At 39.4% G+C, this 23592-nt stretch overlaps 1 protein-coding gene across 2 annotated transcripts; it reads right to left on the bottom strand.

Annotated features, from left to right (window-relative positions):
• Positions 1-1885: 1885 nt before the first annotated feature.
• Positions 1886-22709, bottom strand: Rep (Rab escort protein). Of its 2 annotated transcripts, none has more exons than XM_069317339.1 (13): positions 22551-22709; positions 21476-21542; positions 19250-19347; positions 18277-18367; positions 16073-16286; positions 15216-15271; positions 14492-14688; positions 13301-13523; positions 12419-12637; positions 12180-12304; positions 11107-11234; positions 9363-9464; positions 1886-4306 (listed from the first exon to the last, which is right to left on the bottom strand). In XM_069317339.1, the coding sequence occupies exons 1-13, from the start codon at positions 22597-22599 to the stop codon at positions 4058-4060; spliced, it is 1818 nt and encodes a 605-aa protein (XP_069173440.1). In that variant the 5' UTR covers positions 22600-22709; the 3' UTR covers positions 1886-4057. The 2 variants fall into 2 exon arrangements, with proteins under 2 accessions (XP_069173440.1, XP_069173441.1); XM_069317340.1 differs by having other exon boundaries at positions 2883-4306; positions 18277-18364.
• Positions 22710-23592: the final 883 nt, after the last annotated feature.

Here is a 23592-nt window from a genome sequence, read left to right as displayed (position 1 = left end):
GAATTTATTAAAGAACCGGTACAGTCTCTTTTTCCATTACATTCTCAATCCATGCCAGAAGTGTTTGAGATCTGAATCGAGGTGTTTGGTGGGGCTGTAATGTTGCCTGGAGGTGGTGGATAAGTGTTGACGGAAACATTTGATACATGTGAAATGTGTTGGGTGGTGGTGTTGGTTGAGTATGCTACTGTATTGCATGTTTGTGCTGGGTAGTCTTGGCAGCTATGTTTGAAAGGCATTGTTTTGATCTAATGTCATGGGCATCACCACAATTTGAGCATTTAAGCATCTGATTCACATGATTTCGTTTGATGGGCACCAGAGCAGAGTGCACATCTTGTACCATTAGTACATCCTTGCGAAGTATGGTTGAATTCTTTACATTTAACGAATCGAGTTGGCTGTGGTATGTATGCCTTTTTTTTGTGGTAAAAGCCATTAATCCAGACCTGATCAGGTGGAGGGTCATTTAGGAACGTAAGCAATGCTGTGCCTGTATCACACAGCTCTCCAATTCTACACAAACTTTTCAACTCCGTAGACTTGAATTTCATCTGCCTGTAGTTCTTTAATATCTTCCTCGCTAATGTCGATGAAATGTTCGATGATACATTTCTTTAATCTATTGTCTAATGGTTCATAACTACAGTACGTACTTTATATCCCAGGATTTCAGTAATGGTAGAAAGCTCAGGGGCGTGACAGCTGAGTGGACAGCGCTTCAGATTCATAGTCCTGAAGTTCGGGTTCGATCCCAAGTGGAGGCGGAAACAAATGGGCAAAATTTCTTTCAGCCTGATGCCCCTGTTACTTAGCAGTAAATAGGTACCTGATAGATAGACAGCTCCTACGGGCTGCTTACTGGGGGAGGGGGGGTTGTAGCAAAAAGGAGGCCTGGTCGAGGACCGGGCCGCGAGGAAGCTAAGCCCCGATATCATCTCTCCTGTCTCAAGATAACCTTGTTGGGTTTGTAGTTGACAGCGATAAAGTTCTTATGCTTGTTTGGCCTAATATAGTGCACCTTAATCTTAACATTTTTTTGAACGTCATTGTAAATTATACCGTCTTCTGGTGTTGTCGAAAACATCCCTATCCATAGTAGTTGGTCACCAAATGAAATGATAAATGTTTTCAAGTCAGGAGATTTGGCCAACCTTGATTTAGTGGATGTTTGTCAACAGACCACGTGGGGCCAGGATGGCCATTGTTTACCTCGCAGTAGTGGCGGAGGTCCACCTATTGTGTGTTTGCCTTATTGTGATGTCTGCTATCCAGGAAGGGGCCTTCTTGATCCTCCTCAAAGCATGGGAAAATCATCTTTATCCGAGTGTGTACCAGGTGCCAGCAAGTCTCCAAGTTCCACAACACTGTCAAAGTTTTTTAGGGGATGAGACGCTGGGTGTTTCCCCCACCCGTCTCCATGTTGAAACCACCTCAAGACAGGAATCAATGCAGTAGGCCTACCACATTAGTGTGATAATCTTTATCAGCATTGACTGCTTATAATTAAAGTAATTATCAAAAGGCAAGTGAGATGCTAATGAGAACATGGACACAAGGCAAGAATCATTGGTGAATTTGCTACCTACCTAGGGACAAATGGTCCAGAGGAACATTTGGAAAGTAAGACATAATAATCCTGAAAGTTGGCACACACTACAAAGTGTGGGACAATAGATTTGGGTAATGACGAGCACGGAAGTGTTAGATAAAATGGTAGTGAAAGACCAATATGCAACCTAGCCAGAAAAGTTTCCCCACCCCCTATAACAGTACAGAGGGTAAGATGGGGTAAAACTGTCTTGTGCAAAACACAGGTTGAGGGTCTGTAATTAAACAGCTTCCATACGGCTATCATATTAAATGTGTAGAAAATAAACAAGGATTTAACATTTCAATATATATATATATATATTTGACTGAAAAGTACATCACAGGGAATCCTGTGATTGCAGAGTACATTAATGATCTGCACACATTTTACTCAATGAAGCTTACAGTGCAATATAGGAAAAGTTTGTGATGATCACCTATACAGGGTATTACAGAACTTAACTATGTGCATTTTATGCAACAATAATGGTAGTTTGGAAAAAAATGCCTTATGGTGTGGTAATCACAGCTACCTCTCAAGTCTGGAAAGTGTCATTGAAACAGTTCTGCCACAAATAACTACACACAGTATTGATAGTGCTAACACACATCAGATAATTACGTTACTACATCCCTGCTAAACTTGGTCTACATTCTTTATAAAACCAGTTTTACAATCCTTCATTGTCTACCAACTCTGAAACAAATACCACTTCATCAAGTAACTCTTGACATAATATACATGGATCTTACCTCTGCAACATGTACTGCAGAACCTATAAAAATGCCATCAAGGTTGACCAGACCACACACTTGAAGTTGAAGGGACGACGACGTTTCGGTCCGTCCTGGACCATTCTCAAGTCGATTGTTATAACAAGGACCATTCTGGACCATTCTCAAGTCTAATCGACTTGAGAATGGTCCAGTACGGACCAAAACGTCGTCGTCCCTTCACCTTCTAGTGTGTGGTCTGGTCAACATACTTCAGCGTCGTCCCTTCACCTTCTAGTGTGTGGTCTGGTCAACATACTTCAGCGTCGTCCCTTCACCTTCTAGTGTGTGGTCTGGTCAACATACTTCAGCCACGTTACTGTGACTCCTCACCTGCCATCAAGGTTCCTAATTTTTTACTTCACATGACTTGCTAAAGTAACTCCAACCTAAAACCCTGAGCAGAGTGAAGAGCCTCTTGAGAACCTGGAGCTTCACATGAAGACCAGTCACAGGGACTAATGCACCACAAATCTTCCACAAGGCATTCTACCTCAGGATAGGAATACCAACAGTTTATATAACCAGGTGATTTACATTTTTTTGAAAGGTGGCTTCCAAACATTTAAGATTATTAATACTTCAAACATATGCTTGGGCTGACATTTGCCAAAAACAGTTCTCTCAAACATTTGGTTCAATTTAACTTTTCCCAATTTTCCAGTGCAAGGACAAATTAAAATTACAAAATAACTTAAAGTATAAAATTAATAATATTTTTAAAGCTTTAAAGTCTCACTGTGCATTAAGAATTCCCCCATGTTAACTATGGGGAGGAGGAGGAGGAAGGTAATATTCCCTTTATCCTATTCTTAGTTGTAGTTGACTTCAAGTTTTGTTGTTTGGAAACAAGATCAGATACTAGTATCTTGCACACTGGTCACTTTGTAACACCAGGTACAGCTGTGGCCAGGATGATCCAAGTAAAGATGGTTGGCAAGTGAAACGGTTTAATTGCACGACTATATAGGCACTTTTATGATCAAAACTTCGCCATTAGACACCAATGTACAGTGTGGCAAGGAAAACAACCTTAATGGCTTATAATTAGTGTTATTTTTCCATCTTTGAAGTCTAGGGAATTTGGAAGGCTTTGAGGCCTTTCTGGTAAATTATAAATTAGGTATTCAGTATCAAATGTAACCAAACAGCTTATAAAACGTTATTTTCAGCCCTTATTGAAGTAGACATTTTAAGTGAGCTGGCATATGCAGATACCACTTCCTCACAAAATGATGACATGCCGACCATATCTTTGGCCTGATGGTCAAGTCTGCAGTAGACTATATAAAGGGGATTTGCGGACCCAGTTATGTGGTTCTTTGATTAAATGGAAAGTGCTAAAAATGTTCATATCCTCTTATGCTAAATGCAATAATATGACCATCCAGCTTCAAGGCAGTTGGTAATAACAAAATGCACACAATGCATGTAAAAGAAAACAAACACACACCATACAAAACAAAGTTTGCATGCTTAAAATCCCGATGACTATTTGGGAATCACAGACTGACAATGCTTACTCATACTACTCCGTAAGATGCAAAGACAATGGAATGTGATATTTTCTCACAGCCTAGGTAGAGGAACAGATAAAAGGCTAAAAGTTTAAATCTGACAATCGGTGCTAAAGTGTTTGAAACAAAATTAAATCTTACATGTGTTGTCTTCAAGCTCCTGACCTCCCCTCTCAGCTGAGTTCACTTGCTGCTACAGATTCGTCTACTGCCGAGGTATTTCCTCCGTCCGTACAAGTTTCCTTCCCTGCGCTCTGAGGATTTCCCTTAACATCACCATCTTGTCCATCAGGTGTATTGCTATCAAAAATATCTCCTTCCTTGGGTACTGCTCCAGCATTGTCGAACACAATTTCATCTGGATCAGGAGCACGGGGCAAGAACTCTTCCTCTGGAAACATTCGTGAAAAAATGCACCGTGCCTGGCAAGTGAGAAAATTGCAAGGCTTCATTAGAAATCACTCCAAGGCTTGACAACTTTAAAGAAAGTGTAGAAAAGTAACTATACACATTTATCTGAAACCAACTAGTGAATATAAAATTATTGTTATGAGAAGTGGGGCAAGGTTTATGAGTGCTGAAAAGGTTAATTATCAAGATATTACTAGAAACTGAGTTTAGCATTTAGTTATAAATTAAGATAATACATGTCCCTGATCAGAGAACAGTTCTACACATTTTGATGTACATTATCAGAGTACAGCATATAAATAAATTTAGTATTTAGTCTCATTTAATTTTTCTTCCTTAACTCTTAAAAGGCACAATACATATACAGTCGAGGTGAGTAACTATTGCGGGATGGCGCACCACAGCTATGAATGGTTGGGAGTACCGCGTAAGGTTTAAAAGTCCTGCGGCTACACGGGATTCACATCAACTTCCTCAGGGCTCTGGTAAACAGATGCCATTAAAAAAAAAAAAAAAAAAAATAACAGTGGGCAACATTCCCAGTGTGAAAGCCTCAGTACTGAGTGAGCAACCAAGGCTGGTGCACGCAGCATGAGCTTACAGCACTGCTGTTCAGTTTGTGACCACAGCATTGCCAAAAAATGTCAAAATATATATGTAACTACTATTATTTAGCCATGATAGTATTACAGAAGAGCCCGACTGTGATAAAGACTGTACAATGTTCAGGTATCAGTGAACACAATGCTGTTTAAGATGTTCATGTTCCTTTACAAAATAAACTTGTGGAAAATTATTCATTTACAGGATTTAGTGACCAGGATTCTGATAATAGCAAGATTGTGGTGAGAATTAGCGATGTGCGTAGTACAGTGGGAGGAGTAATCTTGGTGAGGGAGGGAGGGAGGTAGCGTCGTCTGCTGACTGTGTGGCAACCTGTGATTGTCTGGGTTAACCATACCAGCTTAGTGGTTTGCTATGGTGAACACAAATGTAGATACTTGTATATAGTGTGTATATAGTGCAATAACAACAAAAGGAGTATGTTGGGAGGAGCCATTTTGGTGAGGGAGGTAGCATCTGCTGACTAGGTGTGGCAACCCATTCTTTGTTGTTTGGACACACCATACCAACTTAGTGGTTTGTTATGGTAAACAAAACATGCATACTTGTATATATAACGTGTGTGTAATGTAATAACAGCAAAATTTTTTGTTTATTGTTTTATAAACATAATTGAATCACTAATATGCACACCATACTTCTGAGTATAGCAATACTTCACACATTATATAAATATATCACACTACACACTATTGAATAATATTACTGGAGGAAAAAAATCAGAGACATTGAAATAATTAGGTAATATCTTTGTGGCAACTCCTGCCTGACAGCGCGGGTGGAGAAGACCAGCGCGGGACGCTTACTGTGTCAGCGCCTCAATTTTGCCAGACTTCCTCGCCCTTTTGCGGTAAATATATGTCACCCAAAATCCACCCTATGCACAGACCAGGGGACAGATTCACGCAAGCACTTACGAACGTGTACATCTTTCCTCAATCTTTGACGGCTTTGGTTACATTTATTAAACAGTTTACAAGCATGAAAACTTGCCAATCAACTGTTGTTATTGTTATAAACAGCCTCTTGGTGCTTTGGAGTTCATTAACTGTTTAATAATTGGAAACTAAACCACCAAAGATTGAGAAAAGATGTACAGGTTCGTAAGTACTTGCGTAAGTGCTTTCGCAGTATAATAGCATTTTTTTTTTTTTAAACACACTGAATATCAGGCAATACTGTGACATACACCTAGTATAAAACATTACAGTAAAGTATACACACACACAGTATAAGGCGCACTCATACAATTTAGCTAAAAACCTATTGATAAATTAAGATCTACATCTCTTAATATACTAAAAATTATTCTTTTGTGAGAAAGAAAAAAACACAGAATTGTGGATACCTACAAGAAATAATTTATCTATGTCGATGAGGAATTATACAATCTGCATTAGTGCATAATTTTTATTCATTGATGTGCATTGCCTGAATTTTCTAATCATGTATAAGCAGTCACAAAATTAGTTAAATATGAGCTAAGTGACATCTCTGTGAAAGTCAAAAAGTAATTTTATACCACAAACCTCGGTATGCAAACACAGGTTCTTTCGCACTAATTTTATCAGTCCTTGCTAAGCAAAGGCAATAAATCCTTCACAGAGAGCTACCTTTAGGTTACCTTGAGGTGTTTCTGGGGCTTAGCGTCCCCACGGCCCGGTTGTCGACCAGGCCTCCTTGTTGCTGAACTGGTTAACCAGGCTGTTGCATGCAGCTGCTCGCAGCCTGATGATGAATCACAGCCTGGTTGACCAAGTATCCTTTGGAGGGTATCCTTCTGGAGGTGTTGAACATTCTCGGGTCTCTGATGTTGATATTGTTCTCTCTCTGAATACCTGTTGCACCTCCGCTTTTCAACGGGGGTATTCTGCACATCCTGCCATGCCTTCTGGTCTCATGTGATGTTATTTCTGTGTGCAGGTTTTGGATCAGCCCCTCTATTTTCCACGTGTAAATTATTATGTATCTCTCCCACCTGCGCTCATGGGAATACAGATTTAGGAGGCATTTCAGTCAGTCCCAATAGTTTAGATGTTTTATTGAGTGGATTCTAGCAGTAAAGGATCTCTGCACGCTCTCCAGGTCAGCAATTTCTCCAGCTTTGAAAGGGGCTGTCATTGTGCAGCAGTACTCCACTTTAAAGCGCACAAGCATCTTGTAAAGTATCATCGGTATAGCATCATTAGTGTGAAAGGTTCTTGTTATCCAACCTGTCATTTTTCTTGCAGTTGTGACGGCTACTTTATTGTGTTCTTTAAAGGTAAGGTTTTCTGACATGAGTACACCCAAATCCTTTACATTGCCTTTTCGTTCTGTTATGATTTGACCAGTTTTGTACGTGATTTCCATTTTTACATTTTAATTTTTTCCGTAGTGCATGAGCTGAAACTTATCTTCATTAAACACCATATTATTTTCTGTAGCTCATAGAAAAACCTGATTTACATCTGATTGGAGGTATGCCGTGTCCTCTATGTTGTCTACTCTTATGAAAATCCTAGTGTCATCTGCAAAGGATGATACGGTGCTATAGATTGTCCTTGTTTATATCCGATAGGAGGATGAGAAAAAGTACTGGAGCAAGCATGGTACCCTGGGGGACTGAGCTCTTCACGGTTGATGGACCAGATTTTTTTATTGACTATTACACATTGGGCTCTGTTAGTCAGGAAATTGTAGATCCATCTGCCTATTTTTCCGGTAATTCCTTTTGAACGCATTTTATGTGCAATGACACCATGGTCACATTTGTCAAAAGCTTCTGCGAAATCTGTGTAAATTACATCAGCATTTTGTTTGTCTTCCATGGCATTTAATGCCATGTCATCATGGTCCAGCAACTGTGACAGGCAAGAGCACCCTGTTCTGAAACCATGCTGTCCGGGGTTATGGAGATGCTGTGATTCCATATATTTTGTGATCTTACTTCTAAGCACTCTCTCAAAGATTTTTATGATGTGCGATGTTAGTGCTATCGGTCTGTAATTTTTTGCCTCTGCCTTATTTCCTCCTTTATGGAGTGGTGCTATCTGCTGTTTTTAGTATGTCGGGGATAATGCCAGTGTTACGGACCCGTCACCATCGTCTGAGTGTGACCTGGCAATTCCAGTGCCATCTATGGGTCTGCACTCAAACACCTCTGGAATTGGACGCTACGTAGACACCACCATCTATTGGTGGCGGCGTGATACCTGCAAATGGCTCAAGATTCCTGCCTTGGCAAGCCAGTGAGGTCATTGTGGATGACCTCTGGTGAGGTGGCGACTCAAGGTCAGCGCCATCTAGGTTGTGCCACAGAGCACTATGTCAACGTCCCCAGTGAATAAGTGTTAATTCTTGATTTCACCAGTACTGTCCAACAACTGATGACGTGTTTGTGTCCACAGAGGTGACGCGGGGCAGCAGTGGTACTGAGGATGGCAGTTTACCTTGGGCAGCCTAAGCTCTCCAGACTTAGTCTCGCCAGACGACTAAGTAAGCCGCCACTGATCAGAAGTCTGCTATTATCAGACTATCGATCGATCAGACTAACTCCCAGGTACCTATTTACTGCTAGGTAACAGGGGCATCAGGATGAAAGAAACTTTGCCCATTGTTTCTCACCAGCACCTGGGATCAAACCCAGGATCATGCGTCCAATGTTCTGTCCGCTCAGTCACCGGCTCCTAAGTATAATAGTGTAAGTAGTAAATTCCATTTATATATATATCAATTTATGGTGATGGTAAATATATTGGTGAAGGAAACAAGTGTTTTGTTCATACCCCCCTTGTTATTATTCGTGCATTATCTGGCCAATTCCTTGAAAACCACTACCGACTCAGGGTCGGATGCCACACAAGTTCATCCATCAAGAACCCGGTTACTGGTCCTAAGTGGCCGTAACAGCCAGTATCTAGGCTTTGACTCCAAAGAATGTGAAGGGCCTGCAAGTGTTTTTTTTAGTTCTTTATGAATATGTAGTTCCAAGAATCAGGGCCTGGTGCAGAGTGCATAGGCATACTGTTTATAGCTTCTTCAAAATCCAGTGGGAATAGGGGTGATGTCTGATATATGATTTGGTGTCGGTATCACATCCGTGAAAAATTCATTTGGGTTATCGATCTTTAGTGTGTTTAGTGGCTCGCTGAAAACAAGAGTCATACAGTATCCTCAGTATCTTGCTCATTTCTTTGTTGGCATCGGTGAAAGTTCCATCTCCCTTTTGCAGGGAGGGGCCCAAAACTAGATGTAGTTTTTTATCTTTATTTTGCATAGGAGAAAAAATATTTTGGATTTCTCTCTATTTCACTGATGGCCTTTTACTCTCTTTGCCTCTCCTGGGGTTTTGTATGATTTGGCCTCCATTTTAACCACAATTCATGCCTCCCTTGTAGTTCACTCTTGGAGTCTCGGTGCCATTGAACCCACAATACTTTTTTAAAGTTCAGATAAACTTACCTGGTCAATGGCAGAATCATAGTCGAGCTCAGCACCTGGTCCACAGCAGAGGTGCAAGTTGCTTGCGGCACCACTCACCAAATCACAACCAGATAAATCAGCCTAAAAAGAAATGTTACATACACTGTACTAGTATCATAACATCCATTTTTAATTGAAAACTTCATAAATAACAGTATCAGTCATTCAACAGTTTCATGGCTATAAATATTCATTGGTCAATTTCTAACTACAAGCAGCAGCATGAAGAGCAGTCTTCATCTTTAATAAGCTCCCCAGATGTGTCAAAAAGCTGCTAATTGTGATGAGCAAGAAAATATCATCATGTTCAACTCTCTCTCACCCTAAAATTCACTTGACTTGTCACAACTCGTCATCTATTTGTTTAACATGACTAAAGCATCCCATATTTTGTCTATGCAAAGGGAGGGAGCCGGTCGGCCGAGCGGACAGCACGCTGGAGTTGTGATCCTGTGGTCCTGGGTTTGATCCCAGGCGCCGGCGAGAAACAATGGGCACAGTTTCTTTCACCCTATGCCCCTGTTACCTAGCAGTAAAATAGGTACTTGGGTGTTAGTCAGCTGTCACGGGCTGCTTCCTGGGGGTGGAGGCCTGGTCGAGAACCGGGCCGCGGGGACACTAAAAGGCCCCGAAATCATCTCAAGATAACCTCAAGATGCATACTATGGCATACTAACCATGCCATACCAATGGCATACTAACATGCGAGTCAAGTGTTGGCACTACCACTCACTCCATCAAACTCACTAAATTCATCTCTTCTTGTCTTACTCTTCCCAACTAAGCCTCATTTCACCAGCCACATTTCTTCTGTAACACTACTTTTATCTTTGCAAATTCCTCCTGCTGACCACCCTGCTCCCCAGGTAAATAAGGTCTAGCACGTCTCTCCTTACTCAAATTCCATACAGTTTCCTTATCTTGAGGTTATCTTGAGATGATTTCGGGGCTTTTTAGTGTCCTCGCAGCCCGATCCTCGACCAGGCCTCCACCCCCAGGAAGCAGCCCGTGACAGCTGACTAACACCCAGGTACCTATTTTACTGCTAGGTAACAGGGGCACAGGGTGAAAGAAACTTTGCCCAATGTTTCTCGCTGGCACCTGGGATCGAACCCAGGACCACAGGATCACAAGTCCAGCGTGCTGTCCGCTCGGCCGACCGGCTCCCTCCCTCCCTCCTGTCTATTGTACTTTTATTTTATTTACATCCACTCTTAAGAATTTTCTCACACTAAAACACTTTCTTCTTCTTTCTCATCACACTATACTTGAACTACCATTTACATACGTAAAAGTTGATAAACTACCCTTCATTTCTTTGTATTATAAACTACTATTTGCTCCATTCATTCCATCCTTGACCACCTCAGTTACCCCAAATATATAGTGTAAAATGAATGATGGGATATTACACAGCTTTGTTACTCCCACACTGCTATCAAATTGGTTAATTATTAAAGTCTTCCAAATACTGTATTCCGTTTTACAAATAAAAACTAAGTGCATTCAACAACATTCCACAAGCTATATATATATATCACCACTCACTTTATTGACTTAACCATCTAGTTTAGTTTATGTCATATACACCAAATACTTCTCACATACTGTACTTTCAATAGTAGCCATCTCTTGCAAATATCTTACCACACAACACCCACCAGGAAAGTCTCCAGATTCACTATTATATCTACAGATATAAACTCTCCAGCAGCCAACTCACCAAGTTGAAGTACAAGCTCATGAGAATACTTGGTTTGTCTGGGTCTTCACCATTACCAAATAGCCGTTGGACAGCAACCTTAAAGTCCTCCTCGGCATCAGACCCGTGACAAGTCATATGAACACAGTCTGTTTACCAAGGAATTCTTGTTAAAATATTAGTGTTAATGCTATTAAAATTATTATACTTCTAAAAAAAGTTAAACAGGTATAGAGTAGTACTGTGAAAAAGGTGCCCATTACTTGACCAGCCAGGTTTTATTAACTATCTCTTATAACATAGGTTGCTTTAGTGGTGCTATATAGCTGAAATAACTTGCTGCTCTCACCCTGATAATTAACTTATCTTGTGGCATCACAAAAAGTAATGCTACAACAATTACACATTATTATGCTTTAAAAATAAATATAATAAAGTCAATAAGTGTCATGTTATTAATACACTAACTACCCTACTCATTACTCCACTCCCCACTATTGCCTAGAAACTCTGAACTTCGAATAGCTGGCCACATGTACACACATGCATTTCAAATACAGTACCTTCAAGAGTATAAAACCGAGAAACATCCAAAACATTAATCAAAGAGTTCTGCATTCTGATTTAGCTAAGTGAAGAAGTTGCTACTTGCGTGTTTTGAGAAACAAGAATGTGGTAAATACATTAGGACTGTCCTCTGCAAGTGCACACAAGCAACAACACGAGAAGAAGAAATATGGAAGGTAAGAGAAAAAAGAACACATTGAAAACTTGCACTGAAATAGTCATATTCTGGTGACAAAAACGAAGATGGCCAAGTAAGTAATTATCAAAAGGCGGCGCCAGGCCAGGGGGACTATGTAGCACCAAAGACGGCAAAGTTGAACTTTAGTATGAATGCAACTAAATAATAGTATTGAAATATAGTAACGTGAAGGTATCCACTTTTTATTTTCCCCATCCAGTGCGTTCAAAGGCAACTTGAGCAATCTGTTTTACTGCACTATTATTATTATGCTAACTTAACAAACCCTGCAGGAACTTTAACAAACACCTCCCATTACATATTTTTATAATAAACACACACAACTTACACAGATTCTTTGGACAAATCCCAGAGCCAGACCCAACTTCAATGATGGTGATTGGCTGAGGGTTGCCATCTTTAGCAGGGAGTCGCAGTAGAGTTAATTGTTCTTTATCACTTGATAAGATGGACCTTAAGAATATAAAAAAAATATCTAATTAATATGATGCAGTAACAATGATTGCTATCTATACCAGCAATGTTTGTCACAAAAACCACCAAAACATTCTTGTGTGTAATAATTACCTGTCGGTAATAAATATGCTTCGTGATATACTCTTCTGAGCGGCTAAACTGGCGATGGCGGTGTACTTGTGAGGTGCACACGAGGCGTCCATCACCAGGTGGGAACACTGCAAGCGCTGACCCTCAGACACTATACCAAGGCACTTGTTTTCAGAGTCAGTGACAAGAGACAACACTGGCCGTCGCAAGATGTAAGTCCCTTCAAATACTGCACATAATCTTAAAATAATAAAAAATAAAACAGTTAAATTCAAGATAATTTTTAAAATAAGTCACAAAACGATAAGATTGAAAGCATAAGCTTATTTTTGGGGCACAGTGTTTCATCACAGACTCAGTTTTCCCTATACCAACAATGCTATAAAAAATACAACTTTCAGTTATTTTAAACTGAAAACCTGTTAAGAGAGTAAAATATAAAAAGTAATATTAACCCATACCCACATCATACAGCTTCCGTTCCTCATCTCTTCCAGTTATAATTGGATCAGTTCTTCTAGCCTATCCTTTTAAGCTGGTTTGTAGGCCCAAGGGCTAGATTCACAAAGCAGTTACGCAAGCACTTACGAACCTGTAAATCTTCTCTCAATCTTTGATGGCTTTGTTTACACTTATTAAACAGCTCCGAAGCATCAAGAGGCTGTTTATAACAATAACAGTTGAATGGCTAGTTTTCATGCTTGTAAACTGTTTAATAAATGTAACCAAAGCCGTCAAAGATTGAGGAAAGATGTATACATTCAAAAGTGCTTGCGTAAGTGCTTTCGTGAATCTGGCCCCTGGTGTGCACCAGTCCTTGTCAAGTGTCACATACTGTATAAATGTATACATTTGTTCAATCTTACACACCATAATAAATACATCACTACAAGTATTCTATACCTGCAGAAAGCCTGGGGAAGTTCCCCACACCCGTACATAGAGAAGAGGAAAGGTGTCGTTCCATAACGTCCCAGACTGGTGAGGAACAGTTTCATGCTCTCTAGTCCTTCTCTGCACGACACTTCTCCAGATACCATAGCGATAGACTCCGTGACAAAGTGAATTAGATTGTCGGTGAGCTTGCGGGACTTGAGGAATTCGACAAATGTCTTGTCAGCATATTCTGAAAAGAGGAGTTCATGAATATCATAGACTAGGAAGGGGAATGGGGTAATTTGCTAAATGTGCCGGCTTCCAGCCCTGCCTAATAAACAAAACTTGAAAAGACAAAAGACAAGGAAGCACCTCAAGGTAACAGTTGTCACAATCATGCAAAGAAACAATTGAAACAATCCCTCAACTGTGTATGACGAGAAGCTCAGCATTATGGGGAAAAAATGCAGTGTGTAAACACATGTTATACAAAGAGTTGACTGTAAAGTGTAAACTCAAGATAATATTCAGCCAATACTGTACTGCCATAGAGGTGGTTGAGGGAACCATTTATTAACTTGCAGCTAATAAAAGCAATAAATGGGATTCCCTACATTTCTCATTATTACTTGCAGAGGTTTTGAGAAGTGTCGCTTGTTTTTGTTATTGTCCCTCAGTGATGGCCGAGTTACTCATAACTGTCTTCCTTCAATAAATTCTCAAGCCATGGCCATGTAGAAAAAGTTTACTGCCAAGGTAGGGAAAAGTAAAAAAAAAAAAAAAAAAAAAAAAAAGCCCAACAGGAAATACAAGCTCTAGGTTGCCAATTAAGCCGCTGGCTTAGTGAACATCAAAAGAATCTTGGCTCAGAAATGTGTAATTTCTAATAGTGCACAGCATCCAAGGGTGCAGTATTATCGCCATCCTCTGGCATCAGGGGGATGAAAAATGCAGGAAGAACTATGCTTATTCATCCTCTGCCATACATTTCAGACTGCATATTTTGGATGTACAAAATAACTAAAACTATAATGTATCCAAGGGGAATACATAACTAATATCACCTTGCAAATCATCCATAGGAATACCATTTGCCGCTTTATAAACCGAGAACATGATACCTCCACATGTAACTGTCTCCAAAGCAAAATGTTTCTTTGGAGAAAATAACTGACCAGGCAATACTGTAATAAAATGCTAAAAACTGGCAAACTTTACCTTCTAGTTGCTCAGGATGTTCATCATAACTGTGACAAAACTCCAAAAACTTCATAAGAAGCCTCTTCTCAACCAGGGTGACAGTGTCTGTGGTGAAGACGTCACTGCGGGAGCACGGGACAACCAGCAAGTTGCCCTTGTCTCCTTCCGTTGCCACCCATGTCAGCACACGAGTGATACATTTGAACTCCGCATACCTGGAAATTTCAAGCACTAAATCACTGAAAGTAGTTTTCAATTTGTTATCAAAACCTGCCTATCATTACAAGGTTATTGCAGCTCAAGCAATTCTAAAATTTGTACGCCAGCATTAAAAAGAAAATCAAAGGATTGCTTACATATTATGAAGATAAATCGAGAAAAAACTATAAATTATGGAGTGAACTGAACATTAGAGAGAAGAAAGGCTGCAATACAAAGAGGAATGAGCACTGTACAATGAAATAATAATACATGATACTGTTTATCAGAAAATATTCAAGCCATACAATGGGATCAAACCTGCGTCCGTGGACTCTATAGGCACATGCATGGTCCAGTTGATAGTACAGGTGCCTGAGAGTTCAGGGATGCGGGTTCAATCCCATCATACAAATTAAATATTTTCTCAGGAATTAGCAATTATAAACGGTATAGCTGATACCAAGAAATCTTTGTAACATGCTTTATATAATTATAAATTTATCTGTACTCAAACTAGTACAAAACCACAAACAATTCTTACCTTGCTACATTGGAAGAGATGAGAAGTTCAACCAGAGCACCACGCGAATATAGCAGCTGCAAAACAAGACGCTGGTATTAATATCCACAATTTTATTGATATTCAAAAGATATGTCACATCCAACTATAAATTCCTTTGGCCAAATCTAACAGACTACGTGACACACTGCAATTTGACAACATTCAACAATTAATACCAATGTACTATATCCTCAAATTGATTCATTAATCCTCTTTGATGCACTACATCTGAAAAAAAAAATGTTAACTGCAATACTGTTAAATGCATAAATCCGAATTATTCATCCATGCTTCTGGTCTTCAAAACACAAGTTAAGCCCTAAAAGCTGTAGCCATTCGACAACGGAGGAAAACATTACAGGATGTAATACACAAATCTCGGGAATTATTTGTTCAAGACTCACGTTAACAAGTACTACAATGGTTAATAGTAAATAACATAACAGATTTACTTAACAGAAAAAATATATTGATGGGAAAAGAACATTTTGTTTATGTCAAGAACGCCACAAGGAAGCTATTGGCACCAAATACACCAAAAGAAAGAAGACATTCAACAAGGGATATAGAAGCCAATCTACAGGAGTGGAAGGACTGATTACAGTCACCAAATGATGGATCAGTGGCAACACTGGTAATAGAAGATTGCTCATTAGCAATACAGCTGCTGGAGAATTGACTACTATAAGACCGAATTTACACTGATCATATGTGACAATGCGATTCAAAAAAGCATGCACCCTTATGTCTAAAAGTGTTCATATCAGACCATACGTATATGCAAATATCAAGGAGACAAAAAACAGCCATCAAGAGGACACTATCTCTAGACATACCTTGGGAGCTAGATCTAAATTAAATTTCCTTGAGAGGTTCCTCATTTCATCTTGTGACCATTTCTTGTGTTCTTTGGCTTCATCTTTAGTTTCAGATGACCCTTCCTTTTCTTTACTTAAATCTGTAGTCTCACCACCTTCTCCACAACTCTGGTTTCCACCACTCTCACCGTGTACTTCAATTGGTGTTTCTTCAGAGGGTGTCACAGCTTTCCTGAAGTAAAAAATCATTCACGTTACGAAAAGAACTTAACCAGACACTCATTTGTCATCCAAGTAAAATCACCATTCAAGAACAGTCTTTATATTCAGACAATGTTTTGATTGACAAGAGGCTTATAAGTTTACAATTCAAGAATCTTCAATTCAAGAATAATGGCTTCATAGACATGAAGCCATTAGCTTGCTGCCTCCCGAGACAAGCCTGGACAATACAGTACAAGACTATTCGTGGAGTTGAATAACCTCCTTAACACAAAACGTTGAAAACAGTTAAGACTTCCCTCCACTTAAGCACCCAAATAAAACAGAACAGTGGGCAACCCACTGCTCTGGCCTGTGACTGACTTCCCTACCCAGTATAATAATTCCCACTGTCCGGGAGAAGACGTTTGCTAGGATTATCAAGGCCTTCCCTCGGTCAATGGCCGATCTTTCCCAGAATGCAACCCACAAAAACTGCCTAACTTCCAGATATCTATTTTACTGCTAGGTGAACAGAGCCATCAGGGGAAAGGAAACCATGTCTAACTATTTCTGTTCTACCCAGAATCCCTCAATTGTGAGCCGAGGACATGGCCTCCACCGCTCTACATTTTGTAGCTCATTCCTTGGAAACCACCAATATTAATACAGTATAAAGGTAGTATGTGACTGGCATGCATTTATGCCATTTTCAATTAATTTGAAAGAGAACTGTTGGTGTCAGTGGCCAGATACAATGAGGTTTGGGGTGCCAGCATCTGGCTACGCAGCTTATTACATATAATGCAAGTTTTCAACATGTCTACCAGTGTTCTATAGTTTGTGTAATCCTTAATTGCCTGAAAACAAATTAAAAATATTATGCATCTCATATTAGGCTAAATAAAAATAGATTTTTTGTTTTTTGCAGAAAGCAAGCACAATCCCATAAAATCAAACATTTAAATTTTGATTCTAAAAAATACATACAAATATCATTTAAATATGTTATTGGTATACTGTATATTCAAAGAGTTTCTAGCATTTTTGTGGTTTCATTCTTTTGTTTCAGTTTTTTTTTTTGGGGGGGGGGGGGAGGGATGAATGAAACTACTGTGTATGTACTGTACAATGAACTCCACTTTTATATAGGAAAAGATGAAAAAATAATTGAAAACATAGCTTTAGCATATTAACACCCAAAATGGTCAATAACTCAATATGGCCAGTCAAGACACAGTAGTACAAGACTTCGTGGTAATTAAATACTTTACTGTACAGTAAAGTACAACACAGTCCAGTGCATTCTCGACTCGCAATCGGGAATGCCGGGTTTGAATCCCGGGCGGGACAGAAATGGTTGGGTGCATTTCGTATCACCTAATGCAGGTGATTCACTTAGTCTTATTCACTTAGCCTTGTTCACTTAGCAATAAATAGGAACCCAAAAGTTAAGTCAACTTCTTATGGGGTTACATCCTGGGAAGGGTCAGTAATTTGACCTTTGGGGAAGGGACCTCAATATAAGCATAACATGTATGTACAGTATGTGAATATTATATTATACTATTATATTAGACACACGCACACACACACACAGTCTGCTCGTCTCCCAACACAATGAATTATTATTAACTAACAAGGGAATACATACTTTAAAATCCTGCTAATCTGAATCTCTGTTGCACACACATTTCCAGCTATAATAAAATCCAATATGGATATGATGACTCGCTTCAATTTTCTACAAATTTGGAAAATATAGGAAAGAGGGACTCTTGCTATTCCTCATTTGCTTTGTCGTTAGCAGCGGAGAGAAATTTTTTTTTAACGTTTTTCATCGCTATTTAAAATACAAAATATATTTTATCACTTCCAAGGTTTAGTCCTAATTAATCCAAATTAGCAGAATTTTACTATACTTAGTATTTAAAACTTTAAAAAAAAAAAAAATTATTTTTTTTGAATCAGCATTTTATACAATGAAGAGGCTCCTGAGGGTACACATGACGCTCACTTACTGCACATGCCACCTTAGTTTAACTTTAGAGTAGACTCGTCGAGGATCACATGTTGCCACTAGCGTCTCCCCTTCTTTGGATTCAAGCTCTTCTAAAAGAATGGTAAAGTCAGTATAAATAAGCTTAAAAATAAGAAAAAGTAACAATCTTATACAAAATGAGTAAAAGAAACAAATTTTATTCAAATTTCTCACTAATTGCCAAAATGCTTTTGTAAGTTCCCTTCAGGTTCCCTACTACCCTTCCTCCATGCTGCTGTGTTCACGGCACCTTCTGACACACCTCTGCCATAATTCACTCTACACAGATTTAGAGCACTGGCCTAACTCCTTTGGCTATCAGTTTTAGAAATTACTTGTCTTGACAGGAGTCAAAAATATTATCAACCATAATAATGCAAGTGGCAACCATCCAATAATGCACCAAGTGTAAATTCAGGCATATGCTTACCTCAACATTTTTTCCCCCCAATATTCTTGGGTGGGGACAATGCCACAAGGATCAAAATGCTTCCAATTAATTATGTGAAAAATAATAAGGTTTATCTTCCTATTAAGTGTGATTCTGTATGCCTTTGTACTTCACCTAACATACCGAGCATACCAAAGGTTAAACTATCGCCTGCCTGTCTTGCCCACCACACAATACCATAATTATAAACCACCTATTTTTGACACCCTTTCCCTTTATTTAACCAGAATTATTTCTCATTGTTAAAAATTTATTAAGCAATCTTTTCACCAGTATACCATAACAACAGACAATATAATGACTTCTTTACCACACAGTTGTCTTGCCCCTTGTATGATTCCACACACTTGATAACTTCCCTATGGTTTACTATTCACACAAGCAAAGTGAGCTCATATGACATCCTTAATATTGTACTATCAAGCTGGATGTTGTTCCTACCCAAGGAAAAAAGGCAGAACTAGATATTTACCTAAAAGTTTACTATTGTAACTCTGCATACCTTTTGTAGTTTCTTGCGGAGATGCTGAATGTTCGTCAACCCACTGTTCAAGTCCTTTCAAAGTGAATGATGCCCACTGGCCACCATAGTAATCATTTCTGAAAACGATACACATTTGTTTATTAGGGGTAAATAATGCATTGCACTAGCCTGCAAATGTTTGCAGGCTGGTGCAAGGCATATAAACTAGTAACAAGCTTTAATTTCTTAGTCCTTCCCTGAAGCTCATGCTAGCTTAGAGGAAGATAGAATGAGCTTAATAATCCAGTATTATTTTGGGTTTCATGAAATATTGCTTCATGAAGGGACTGCACAGTAAATATGTACCGAGACTTATTGTAATTACATAATTACATACTGTAATTTATATTACAGTATATACAGTACTGTGATAGATTATATATACAGTGGTACCTCAGGTTACGTATGTCCCTGTTTACGAACTTTTCAGGTTATGAGCCCGGAAATTTGTGTGATTTGTTCAGAAAATTGGAATCGGGATACGAGTTTGTTGATACGCATACGGCCGACCTAGCTGTGGTGGCACGGCGATCGCGCCTCAGTTTACAAGTGCTTCATGCACATTGACTATCTTGCCTGAATTTTTCACAAGAATTTATGTTTTTTGTTGGATTTTTGGCCATTTGAGCATAAAAGTTATTATATATCTCGCCATGGGTCCCAAGAAACCCAGTGATAAGGTTCAAGGTAAGAAATCACATGTGAGAATGACCATAGAGGTAAAACAAGAGATCATTCGTAAGCATGAAAATGATACTTGTGTTGTTGAACTAGCCAGGCAGTACAACAAATCTTCAGGGGGAGGAAGAGGAGGCAGTAGAGAATGTTCCTTCCCCATTAAGAAAATGAGTGCAGTATGGGATTTTTGGGAAATCTAATGGGAAACAATATAAATCTATGCAGGAAATAATGGGAAATCCATGCAGTATTGATCTTTTTAATGATAATGTGATGCCTCACTACAGACAAGTGTTGCAAAGAAGGGAAAAACAATCTTCAATGGAATGTTTCCTTGTGAGAAAATGAGAAAATCAAGCAGCGAGCCACAACCAGGACCTAGTGGAACACTGGCAAAACATGCCAGCGAGTGCACTCAAGAGAAATCTTCACTGCCTGATGTTATGATGGAAGTGGACTCCCCTCCCAAACATTAACACCTCTCCTCCTCCCCCCCTCCTCACCATCTTCCATACGCCAACAGGAGTCATCAGCAAAGGTTAGTAATAACTTTAACATACTTTTGTAGTGAAGATTTGGGTGAATTACGTATAAAAATTTACTTTGAAGTGAAGTTTTTTGGGGAGTCAGAAACGAATTAAATCATTTCCCATTATTTCTTATGGGGAAATTCGCTTCGGTTTACAAAATTTTTGGGTAACGAACTGTCTCCAGGAATGGATTAAATTCTTAAATCAAGGTACCCCTGTATATATATGTGTGTGTTTTTTACATAATGGGCATTAATCCCCACACTACAACTAAATTTTCTGCTAACACCTAGTGCTCCCCTCTAAACATTTTATTTTTTTAATATATGAAAGCAACCTTAAAAGATAGACATAGATATGGTAGACTACCAGCCAGGTATGAGGTTCCTGCTTCTGACAGGATGCTCCCTTATTTATACTTGCACAAAACCAAATACTGTACCAACATTTCTTTGTTAACAACTGGTAACCAAACTACTTCATTATCCATGAGGCACTGGGATGTAGATGACAAGACAATTATACAAATAAACAAGTGAATGAAAGAAATGGCTAAAAAATTAAATACTAGCAAAAAAGCATAGTTGCAAAGGGTGATGCAGAGGCCGAGGGTCAGGGAAGACCTTGTAGTGCAAGGTGCCTTAGTCCACTTAGTGTGTGCATTCTGCATAACCCTATAATAATAATAATAATATTAATTTTTATTTAGGTAAGGTACATACATAAAGAGATTTTACAGTTTGTTGGCTTTATAGATAGAGCTAGTACATACAATGCCTAAAGCCACTATTACGCAAAGCGTTTCGGGCAGGAAAAACATTAATGACTAAAGCTTAAAACTAATGGGAAAAAGAATAAAATGTGTTGAGAACAAATAAAAATAGAGTTCAATGCCGCCACCTTTTACTTTCAATTGTTTTATATTTGCACAAGTCAAGAAACAAGTAATTAGTTGTCTACTGTCTGCTACATGCACAAGGCTGACTTGTCTACTTACTTATCAATGTGCAAGACTTTCTTTCCTACGCGTGCCGAGGCTGCTGCCACTATGCACTCCACTAGTCCTGAAAAAAAAAAGTCAATATTAACTGAACTCGCAGCACATTTTTACATCACAAATCATTCAGTGGTGCATTTAGCATACATCAGAAATAAACTAAATTTTTGCATGATACTAGAAACATTCCTAAACTAATTGATCATGCTAGAAACATTCCTGAACTAATTGTAAGCAGTATGTTACAAAATCAAGACAACCACATCATCTGTCAATCTTTCAACCATGCTAATAAAAATTAATAAACCCCAGCATCTGTAAACAACTTTTTTTGCAATCGAACTTGAAACCGTTGACCAGACCACACACTAGAAGTTGAAGGGACGACGACGTTTCGGTCCGTCCTGGACCATTCTCAAGTCGATTGTGATGAGGGCAGGTAGGGACAGGCAATAAATAGGCAAGAGAGAGCTGAGGAGGAAAGTAAGGTGTAGGGGATAGTAGTAATAATGAGAACTGCAGAAGGCCATTGGCCCATACGAGGGCCAATTGAAACCGTTGCTCCTTGTCTGCGTCACATCTGACCTTCTTGAAGAAATTCTTCGGATCAACATCCTCTAACTTGTTCAGTATTTTAAAAGTTTTAATGAGATCTGTCCTGTCATGCCTGGTGTGCTGTGGTGTTAGCTCTGTGGCCCTTAAACCGTCTTTAAGGTCCTTTGAGGTCCTTAAAATGTTTCCCCACTTTGCACCAGCACGGTAAAGTTAAGGCTTGATAGCAATTAATCCTGTGAGAGTGTTGATAGGACAAGCAAGTGGAAGGTGTGTGTGTGTGGTACACATGACAGGTGTGGGGGTACACACGACAGGTGTAGAGTACACATGACAGGTGTGGGAGTACAAGTAACAGGAGACCTGGCCAGCGTCCCTCCCTCTATCTTCCCTCACACTCATAAACTCATCATCATGAGCAACAAACATAACATGAATGATGGGCGGATTCTCGTCCACAGCTTCTAGAAGACGGGAGTGAGTGAAGTGGAACCTTAACTCCCGGGTCCCGGCTCCCACTCACCCGTGCCAGTCACTATCACATCATACTCCGTTGGCAGCTCTGTCTCCATCTTTAAAAAAAAAATGTGTATCACTGTTCTGGAGATGTTGTGGGTGAGAGGAGGGAGGCGCGGGTCTGGGCGTGTCGCGGCGGGTGAGGCGCCCAGGAGACTACACCAGCGGCGCCTCACTCCCCGCCCCTCACACTCAATAGATGGCGCTCACCTCATATATGCCGCTTTTTATCTATTTATTTATCAATATATATACAAGAAGGTACATTCGGATTGTGAGGATATATAGCATAGTAATAACATTCTTGTAAAGCCACTAGTACGCGCAGAAACAGGGCAGAAACGCTGTGAACGCTCTTTTAGTAAACTAAAGTCAATTTTACTCCTGAAAGTATATATATAAGCCATATTGATGCTCTGTCCACAGAGCATTCTCTCTCTTAAATCATTTACACTGATGGTTCCCTACACCGCACCACGGGTGCAGCTGGAAGTGCAGTTGTCCTGACAATGGGAGATGACTTGTACTTTGAGTGGGGAGTCCGTATAAACAACTGGGCCTCTACCCTTCAGACCGTACTATTTGCCTTGCTGTCACACAAAGGGCAACATTAAGAAAACTTGGAGCACAATTTCACAAATATTGGGATCAAAGAAGATTTTAAATAACAAACCAATACTCCTGTCAAATAATGATAGTCTGCTTTCAGCCTCTGACACTGCTTTTGAGTTCAATAGGTTCTTCTTTTCCATTGAGTCATCCCTTGCAAATGATATTCCATCTTCCAGTACTAATACTCAGGACTATCTTACAGGTAACTATCCACAGTCTCTGTACCTAATGCCTACTAATTCCACTGATGTTACTGACATAATCCTTTCCCTTAAAACCAAGTCTAGTGCCCTTGAGGAGATACCAACTCTTATTTACAAAAAAGCCTCCAGATTTTTAGCTCCTGCCATTGCATTGCTCTTCAACAAGTCACTTGAATTCCAAACCTTTCTAGATATTCTAAAAAAAGCGAGAGTAACCCCTGTCCACAAATGTGG

Source organism: Procambarus clarkii, chromosome 87, assembly GCF_040958095.1.
Source record: "Procambarus clarkii isolate CNS0578487 chromosome 87, FALCON_Pclarkii_2.0, whole genome shotgun sequence".
Lineage (NCBI taxonomy): Eukaryota > Metazoa > Arthropoda > Malacostraca > Decapoda > Cambaridae > Procambarus > Procambarus clarkii.
Note: the sequence above shows the minus strand (reverse complement) of the source record. Positions and strands in the feature narration are given on the sequence as shown.

Bases quoted from the DNA above. Each gene is read 5' to 3' on its own strand.
- Rep (XM_069317339.1), bottom strand. From the start codon at position 22,599: ATGGAGACAGAGCTGCCAACGGAGTATGATGTGATAGTGACTGGCACG. The intron at 12,305-12,418 runs GTAATTATTACA...TATATTCTTAAG, and splicing joins AGCATATTTATTACCGACAG to GTCCATCTTATCAAGTGATA. The intron at 9,465-11,106 runs GTGAGTTGGCTG...ATTTCTTTTTAG, and splicing joins TGAGCTTGTACTTCAACTTG to GCTGATTTATCTGGTTGTGA.